This window comes from Macrosteles quadrilineatus, unplaced genomic scaffold, assembly GCF_028750875.1.
Source record: "Macrosteles quadrilineatus isolate MER2022 unplaced genomic scaffold, UCM_ALF_1.0 Scaffold_4__1_contigs__length_99947679, whole genome shotgun sequence".
NCBI classification, from domain to species: Eukaryota; Metazoa; Arthropoda; class Insecta; order Hemiptera; family Cicadellidae; genus Macrosteles; species Macrosteles quadrilineatus.
Genome location: NW_026542597.1, coordinates 39,354,088 through 39,363,400, shown reverse-complemented (window position 1 = coordinate 39,363,400; position 9,313 = coordinate 39,354,088). Strand labels below are relative to the sequence as shown.

Below are 9,313 nucleotides of genomic sequence, written 5' to 3'. Positions count from 1 at the left end.
TATATCTTTAATATTAACATTTTATTGTAATTTTGAATACATAAAAATAAAATACTTATTGTGATAGGCAGTATTATTATTTCGATCAACCTTGTTTAGTAACACATTATAAAATTTGACTCCTATTACATGACAACAAGTATGTCATACAAAAATGTACTAACTTTATCATCATACAAAGAACTGCCACCTAGGTTAATAAAATCATCATATGTTATCAAATATTTAATTCCTTTTATCACTGGTTTGAGTAACAAATTGTTTCACCCAGAATCTTGTCAGATTAAGGTAGAAGTAGGGACCCTCTGGTTGGTAGTCTAGGTATGAGTTGTGTGGTAGAGCAGGCTCTATCTGGGAGCCATCAAGCCAGTTGTTGTATGATGTGACAGACACACCGTACGAGAGAGATGCTAGAGCAGCTCGCCAGGCTACCTAGAGTAACAGATATGGTTAGGTAGAAGGAGGACCATCTGGTTGGTAGTCTAGGTATGAGTTGTGTGATAGAGCAGGCTCTATCTGGGAGCCATCATGCCAGTTGTATGATGTGACAGACACACCGTACGAGAGAGATGCTAGAGCAGCTCGCCAGGCTACCTAGAGTAACAGATATGGTTAGGTAGAAGGAGGACCATCTGGTTGGTAGTCTAGGTATGAGTTGTGTGGTAGAGCAGGCTCTATCTGGGAGCCATCATGCCAGTTGTATGATGTGACAGACACACCGTACGAGAGAGATGCTAGAGCAGCTTGCCAGGCTACCTAGAGTAACAGATATGGTTAGGTAGAAGGAGGTCCCTCTGGTTGGTAGTCTAGGTATGAGCTGTGTGGTAGAGCAGGCTCTATCTGGGAGCCATCAAGCCAGTTGTTGTATGATGTGACAGACACACCGTACGAGAGAGAGATGCTAGAGCAGCTCGCCAGGCTACCTAGAGTAACAGATATGGTTAGGTAGAAGGAGGTCCCTCTGGTTGGTAGTCTAGGTATGAGTTGTGTGGTAGAGCAGGCTCTATCTGGGAGCCATCATGCCAGTTGTATGATGTGACAGACACACCGTACGAGAGAGATGCTAGAGCAGCTCGCCAGGCTACCTAGAGTAACAGATGTGGTTAGGTAGAAGGAGGTCCCTCTGGTTGGTAGTCTAGGTATGAGTTGTGTGGTAGAGCAGGCTCTATCTGGGAGCCATCATGCCAGTTGTTGTATGATGTGACAGACACACCGTACGAGAGAGATGCTAGAGCAGCTCGCCAGGCCACCTAGAGTAACAGATATGGTTAGGTAGAAGGAGGTCCCTCTGGTTTGTAGTCTAGGTATGAGTTGTGTGGTAGAGCAGGCTCAATCTGGGAGCCATCATGCTAGTTGTATGATGTGACAGACCATAGACAAAAAGAATTAAATATAGACTGTCAGCCGTGCTGCGGTTACCATGGTTACCATAAGTTCGGGCGCACACCGCTGTAGTTTACGTAGCGCGTACGCTGTAACTACCGTGGCGATCCCAGCGGTGTGCGCCAGAACCTATGGTAACCGCAGCACAGCTGACGGTCTATATTTAATTCTTTTTGTCTATGGACAGACACACCGTACGAGAAAGATGCTAGAGCAGCTCGCCAGGCTAACTGGAGGCAGGCCGCCTGCAGTTGACGGCGAGAGAATATAATCACTGTCGCTGAAACCACAAATTATGCTCACGGGTGTTGCCGCAATCGTGGGAGATGATAACTGGTGTCGCCTTACCTACCAGTAATACTGTTTTACACTTAAGTTGTATAATATATTATTCCTTGGAAAAGTTTTGTTTCAAAGTTAGAGTGCCTTTAGCAGTTATTGAACAAATAAATAATATAATTTTTAACTTACTATTTCTTAGGTAAATTTTGTAATATACATTAGTTAGATGCAAAATGTGATAAAAATGATTACTTCTTTTTAAAATCTTAAGTCTTTGGCGCGGGTGACGGATATATCCGCTTATTGTTTTTGATGTTCCGGATGAGAAGCGGGTACATCCGCCTTCTCTTCAGACAGACTGGCATGTGCTTAAGCAGTAACCAGATGTTTCGCGGTACCAAGGCGCCACTTTCCTGCTCTCTCCCTGGCTGCGCACCTCCCACCACTCCTACGCTCCCCCCTCGACGTTTCGCGCTCAACACTACGTTGTCTTTATTTATTGCCTATCGTTGTCGAGGTCATATCTTCAAAGATGGGTGGCGGATATATCCGCTGTATTTCTACTCATCCGCAGACGGGTAGCGGATATATCCACATAGTTAAAACGAGTAAAAAATTATTTTGACAGTATGAAGTGTTCCATTGTGTTTATTTTATTTATACTTGTATAACAAAACACAAATAAGGAAAATTAATTTTTTCCCGTCCTACGTCACGATTTCGCCCGTCCTGGAAGGGTTTAAAGTTTTTACTTAATATAAAACGGCGTCAGAAAGCTTAAAGTAGGGTTCCAATAGTAGTTTTTAAAATTCAGGATTTGTCTTGAATTCTCGTGGAACACTCATTGAAATTTTCAAACCTGATTTTACAGACACCATGTTGTAATAATTCCAAGTCTGAAAAAAAAAGGTAAAATCATCAGTAATTTTACAGTTTCTCGTAATGGGTATAGGCACAGAAAACATACTACTGTAACCCAGAATGCCAACCGCATGGTAAAAAGTGTTAAGCACTTTGAGAGAGCTGTGCCTGTAAATTCATAGGCAGCGCCACCAGCGTTGCCATGCACTCAGCATAGCAACGCTGGTGGCGCTGCCAATAAAATGACAGGCAAAGCACTCTCAAAGTACTTAACGCTTTTTACCATGCGGTTGGCATTCTGGGTTATAGTAGTATGTTTCCTGTGGTATAGGTGAGTTTTTTATTTTAGATTGTTGAATGGCAGACCTGATAGTAATGGCCGCGGGTCCTGTGCCGGGTCAATGCAGAGTTCCAAGGTCTAGCATTGGTGTCTACATAGCCTGGTGCGACAGACGGGAAGAATAACAAGTTGTGTTTCTCAGCAAACTGAGCCAGTGTGTTCCAATTCTTCCATGTTGAACCATAGGTGTACGCATTGCTTGCATAGTATGTGTAAAAACCTGTAACATTGAACAAAAAGAAATCATTAACTTTAAATCATTCATTAAATAATTTCTTTATGGTAGAACAAATTAGCAGTACAACGGCTGATATTATAGAAAATAATATCATCACATATTTATATAAAATAAAATATTTACTTTGCTTAATTCCAACAGCTAGCTGTTTGTTATCAACTTTAGGAAATATAAGGAATTGTGAACAAATAGGATCATTTAGATTTTCTTTCAATCTCACGAGCTAAAAAATTATTCTAACAAAAAAAGCTAAAAAAAGTGCTAACAAAGTTACTTTGGAAGCCAGGGGGTAGAGTCCTTCGAAGTTTTAAGCTTTAGAATAGAATAGACACTTTCCCAAGGATATGTTGAATAAGTGATTGTATGGATAATTTGTAATGCATAAAGAAGATTCAGTCAGAATAAATAAGTTTAAAATAAGTAGATTCCTAGCTCAGTTATAATTAATTGTTGGTGGTCTTACCATCAAAATTTGACCTGTGTATTTCCAATTTGTTGTTTGCATCTCGTAAATGACCGATGAAGATGGCATCGTAACTTGAACCTCGAACAGTTAGCTCACCATCAGAAGCCAGTCGCTCTTTCCATTCCTCGACCGGAAACCGGTACGAGTAAAAAATGTAGAAAACCTGTGGAGGAAATCAGCAATCAGCTAACACATTGACAATTGATTGTAATAGTGGCATTGATGAAAATAAATAAATATGTGAACTGTCGAGTACAAACCAAAGTAGAAGCATGAAATGTCATGAATTCATTCTAAGATAATCACTAACAACTGGGTATATCATAAACATGTTGAGCGATTTTCACAAAGGTACATAGTAAAATATTTCACTCTTACTAACTCAACTCGGAAGCCTAACACTCATGGCTTTACATGTACCATAGAATTTCTAGGTTTTCTATGAAAGTCCTTTATAAGCTTTCTGCAGGGTATTGACTAAAACCATTGACTATGCTGCTAAAACTTAATCTAAAATGTGCTAACAAATTAACTAAAATTAAGATTATAGTTTTTAAAAACATTTAACAAATTTATAACTTTCTTAACTTACCGGTAAATGTTTTCCATTCTTCAACAATTTGTAAAAGTTTTTGTGATTGGAATATTTTTGTATAATCAGTTGAGTTGTTTTAAAAACATCGCTAACATTATGGCCAACATACACTTCAATGTGGAGAGCAATTTTCAACCCATACTTTTCCGCTACGTCGAGTAGAAGGGCCAACACATCAACGTTAGATTTCTCTTGTTGAAGAGGAAGCCATGATACAACAACTACGCCTGTAACAAATTAAACTCATTAGACATATATTGTGTTTTATAAATACTCGTTAATAACAATTTATAGTGTTTTTTATTACCATTATGTTAAGTATGATTACTCCTTTTGTTTCTAATCAGCATTTGTCATGATAATGTCACTTGTTTTATTTGTTGTTTAAATTGGTTAGAAAGCATCATTGATTCATCTTAAAACTCAAATGCAACTTTTCATCACTTTACAAAAATAGGGTAGGTAGTGTAATCATTAATTTATAATTTTGGTTGATATAAATTAGGTTATCAACAGCACAGTATGTATAGTTTAAGGTGAAGATTATCGAGTAATGGTTAAAATGAAATCTTCTTAGTTATAAAAATACTTTACCTATTCCTATATCCCGAATTTCCTTAAAATGGGTATTGATTATATTTGGATCCTTTGAACTGTAACAGCCTAACAGAGGGTAGAAGTTTGATGCGATATTTATCGGTGGGTTATGCGAGGGTGATTCTCTTGAATTCAACTTTGAATCTTTTTTAATTTTATTAAAAACAAAATCATGATTCCATCCACTCCATTCGTTGTCCATCTCGATGTTTCTAAAACCCACTTGGTAAAAAATATGAATTCTTGTAGTCGGTTCAGGAAGCGGCTCTACATCATCTAAAAACTTCATAATTTCCCAACGTTCAGAATGTTTGGCTATTCTTTCTAGTTTATTTTTTATCCAGTTCATCCTAAATTCTGCTTCACTCGGAATTTTTAGACCTGAAGAACTGTTGGTCCCATTTCTACCATCAAGCGCAGGTTTATTCAGAATGGCAATGGAAGGTATGGGTGTTGTCGTTTTATGAGTGAAGTTATCGTAAACAAATAGTTGGATCGAGATAAGAACTATGAATATTAATACAAAGAACTGTTTATATTTCATATATCTATATCTCCTTGGTATAATTTTTACTATGATGGAAATTATGTGATCATAAATAAAATTTTGAGACAATCTGTAAAGTATCCAAAATTTATAATTGAAATTCCTTATTATAACATCCATAATTTGAATTGATCATTGGCTCAAAAATTGAATAATGTGACAATTTTTATATTCAATTTGATGAATAAGTACATAAACAATTATTTCCGTCATAAAATGTATGGTTATTATGTAGATCTGTAGTATCTAGTTGTACTATGGCATTACATAGGCTACATGCATATATATGGAGTTCGTCAACATGCATTTTTACAGAAAGTTCTCAGGTAATGGAATATTTGTGGTCTCTCTTCTAGTATACAATTTGCAAACCAGGAGAAGTAGGTCTATGTCCCTGTTTTGAAGTACCATAATCAATGCTAGAAATTCAATTTACATAGCATCAGAGTTATTACTAATCCCTGATGATAACCAATCATTAGACACAATCATCGTTTACTCCTTCCACCTACATACCGAGAAGGATGCAGTACTACAGTACAGACCAGACCACACCATAGGTACCACTTCACTCAATTCGGAATATTCGGATTTTAGTTCGTAAAAACTCGGAAGTGATCGGTCGTCCTGGATTATCGATTTCCATGAACTCGAAGTCACACATGTCCCACTCCTCATGAAGCCTTCAAAGAAGGCCAGCTATGACTATACCATAGACTAAAACCTAAAACCATCATGTTTAGTCCATGACTACTATCATAGATAAAACATACTTCCTTGTGTTGGTTGGTCTATGCTACTATCATTGACTTTATATCTACACGTGTAGATATAAAGTCAATGATATTAGATAATGCTATAACTGTAGACAAACCAACTCGTTTTATCTATGCTATAACTTAATAACAAAAAAAATGTTTGGGGTCGTCAAAAACAAAGGATTAAAATAACCGGTTTAGATTGAACTAAGTAGGCTAAGTTATAATTATTAAAATATTGAACAATTTTTAAATTTTGATTCTTAATGGAAACTTTCCCATAAATCCTGTAAAATAACGGAAGATCGGATTTTCTCAAAAATGGCACAAACGACTTTCTTAGAAATTTGGTATGTTATAGACCTTTAAATTATTAACAAAATAGTACAAATTCCATTTCCGTAAAAATTACGGCTCAAAAGTTATTGTAGCTTATGTTATTTTCCCCTAAAACCCATAAAAAAATCTGATGTTTTAGAAAAGCTGGTTTTGATCCAAATTATGTTATGGTCCTGATAATTCTGAAGAAAATAGTACAACACCCTGTTGCTGTGTTTCAATTTCGGTTCAAAAGTATTTTTTTTAACTTTTGTGATTTTTAACTATAACATATCATATTACTCTCACTGATTATGATAAAGGTTGTTGACAAGTTTATGGGAGAAAGAGTATGTGTCAGAATGATGATGTAGTTTATTTTGCAAACACTTTTAACTTGTATGACAAACAACAACTGTACTGACACTGGTGTGTGGCTAGTGGCGAATGGCGATTAGCACTAGCAGAAGTGCAAATACCCCGCTAGTTGCGTGCTATTTCGCTAGCACGTGACCACCCCCTCCACTTATTAGCGCTAGTATTATCAAAAGCCCCACCCGTGTACACGAGGCTAGTATTAGAAGCTAGTTGATTAGCGCTAGTAAATTCGCTCCGTGTTTAAACGGTCTATTAACGTAAAAAAATACTAGCGCGCTAGCATTTTACTCACTGCTAGTCGTTTTGAACATGTTTGATAATACTAGCGCTAATAAGTGGACCGGGTGGTCACGTGACCACTAGCGCGGTACTAGCGGGGTATTTGCACCTCTGCTAGTGCTAATCGCCACCATAGATAAAACCATTGACTATACACCTCTACCAAGAGTAGAGGTGTATAGTCAATGATAAAACGTTGGTTAGTCTATGTCGCCACTCGCCACACGCCAGTGATCGAGTGATCAGTTTGTTGTGTGTGTTGTTGTGGTTGTGTGTTGTGGCTTAGAGTAATAAAACAAAAATGTTTTATTTTTATTTTCTATTATTTTTATTTTTTTTGTTTTATTACTCTGGGGTTTTATCTATGGTATAACCATAGATAAAATACACTCCTTGTGTTGTTTAGTCTATGCTATAAAACCAAGGAATGTACAACCCTTATAAGGCCGGGCCACACTTGTAATTTTCAACCAGTGAGACTGTTTTTTCCGTTTTCACGTGCGACACACGTGAAACATTTTGCCCGTGGCCACACTCGTCTTACGAGATAGGTTTTTCGGGCAAACCAGCGAGACTGAACTGCATGCCACACTGGCTCTGGCAATAAAAATCGTCCGTGTCCGTGATACGTACTCCTCCCCCCCCCTTCCACGCTCTCTGTACAGGTTAAAACTAGAAACGTCAGTGGAAAAAGTTCAGCGAGATAAGATGAGTGTGTTCACTCCCATAAGCCGCAATGTCCCGCGACTAGTTTTACGTGCAACGCCCGTGGAATGTTAGTAGAGAATACACGTGCAATTCCGTTTGTCAGTCTCGCTGGTAAAACCAGTGAGACTGACAAACGCGTTCACGGACGTTTTTAATCTAGTGTGGCCTGCCCCATATACCGTAATGTATCTCTCAAACCCACGGGTAACGCCTGTGGAAAAAATTCAGCGAGATAAGATGAGTGTGGCCCCGGCCTAAGAAGTGAAATGCTTATGGGAAATAGTAATCACATACAGCAAATACATGAACGCGGATGTGACGTGCAGGCGTGTGGCCCGAAACAAAATAACAAATTAGGTTATGCAAATAACGGGTATGGCCAGCCGCTTTTATAAATATTAGAAATCGCATGTTAGTGTCTGTTGCCAGTGTGGCTGCATTAATGTTTATTTGCCTATGCAAATAACATTTTCCGTTAGATTAAAGAGACATTAAATTCGAATGCAAGAAGATATGCAGTTAAATGAATCATAGTGCGTGCCAGCTGCAACAAAAAAAGAGTAAACCAAAATGTACAAATCCAACAAAATGCAGAAAAGAGAGAAGAAGAAGAAGCACTAAAGCAAGCAGTAGCAGTAGCAGAGATGTTATGTCAATTTCTCAATTTCATGTTTGTTGCTGCATTATTTTAATCATATAAAGTTATTGGTATTTATGATTTGTCTTGCATCTATTCAATTGTGTGTTCAAAGGAACCTTTTATGTTGATTTCAAGGTAGGCTATGTGTAACCTTTGACTTAAAGACATATTATTCACTCCAACCTGGGCTTAGGGCAATTTGTTTGTCAAACTAAATTTAAGCTTCTTCAAAACAAACTTAGGCCAAGGCCTATTTAGAGATAATATAAACATGTAAAGATATAATTTTCTGGAATAATGTGTCTCAATTTTACTCTTTTCAAATGCGTAGGCCTATAAATTGTATAATAGTCCTATTTTGTAGAATGAACACTTATTTTAGCGAATTTCCCATATAGGGAATAAGCTATTACCGTAGTACTCATGGTAAGACCTGGACCCGAGACCGATTTAATTTTTCATTTTGAGGTCCCTCGAGGCCAAAAACACCATCCGTTCAAATTCATATATATATATATATATATTTATATTATTAAGCAAATCAAAATACCACAGTACCCTAGAAACATTTTATTTTATATTACTTACATGTTTCGGACATTAATGCCATGATCACAGTATAGTATATAACCTATTAGTTTCTTTTATTTACAAACATTATTAGATATTTCTTATTAAAGAACAGGTGATAACAGGTGATCATGGCATTAATGTCCGAAACATGTAAGTAATATAAAATAAAATGTTTCTAGGGTACTGTGGTATTTTGATTTGCTTAATAACATCATAGATAAAACATACTCCCTTAGTAGATTTCTCATCCTTATGGAACAGCTGAAGACAATGTTATTGTTAGTTCTGTACGGTTTTCTGCAGATGTCGTGTTTTGTTTACAATTTGTTTCCCGTTATTACAGCCATTTA

The 9,313-nt window shown here is 37.1% G+C and overlaps 2 protein-coding genes across 6 annotated transcripts in view; one reads left to right on the top strand and one right to left on the bottom strand.

Annotated features, from left to right (window-relative positions):
• Positions 1-224: 224 nt before the first annotated feature.
• LOC128992305 (glycoprotein endo-alpha-1,2-mannosidase) lies at positions 225-5,824 on the bottom strand. 2 transcript variants are annotated; one of them, XM_054415804.1, is made up of 5 exons: positions 4,760-5,824; positions 4,163-4,392; positions 3,568-3,733; positions 2,893-3,086; positions 225-432 (listed from the first exon to the last, which is right to left on the bottom strand). In XM_054415804.1, exons 1-5 carry the CDS (start codon positions 5,427-5,429, stop codon positions 226-228), a joined length of 1,467 nt encoding a protein of 488 aa, XP_054271779.1. In that variant the 5' UTR covers positions 5,430-5,824; the 3' UTR covers position 225. The 2 variants fall into 2 exon arrangements, with proteins under 2 accessions (XP_054271779.1, XP_054271780.1); XM_054415805.1 differs by lacking the exon at positions 225-432 and adding an exon at positions 878-1,085.
• Positions 5,825-8,391: 2,567 nt separating this feature from the next.
• Positions 8,392-9,313, top strand: part of LOC128991512 (protein SON-like) — a 28,428-nt gene continuing 27,506 nt past the window's right edge. For all 4 annotated transcript variants that reach the window (XR_008490658.1, XM_054414451.1, XM_054414452.1 and 1 more), the window contains exon 1: positions 8,392-8,525. The gene's annotated coding sequence lies outside the window, so the exon portion shown is untranslated. The remainder of the gene's footprint in view (positions 8,526-9,313) is intronic.

Excerpts from the sequence above, each read along its gene's own strand:
- LOC128992305 (XM_054415804.1), bottom strand. The coding sequence starts at position 5,429 with ATGGATGTTATAATAAGGAATTTCAATTATAAATTTTGGATACTTTAC. Across the intron at positions 4,393-4,759 it reads AATTCGGGATATAGGAATAG|GCGTAGTTGTTGTATCATGG; the intron begins GTAAAGTATTTT and ends AATTTGTTACAG. Across the intron at positions 433-2,892 it reads CCCGCGGCCATTACTATCAG|GTAGCCTGGCGAGCTGCTCT; the intron begins GTCTGCCATTCA and ends CTGTTACTCTAG.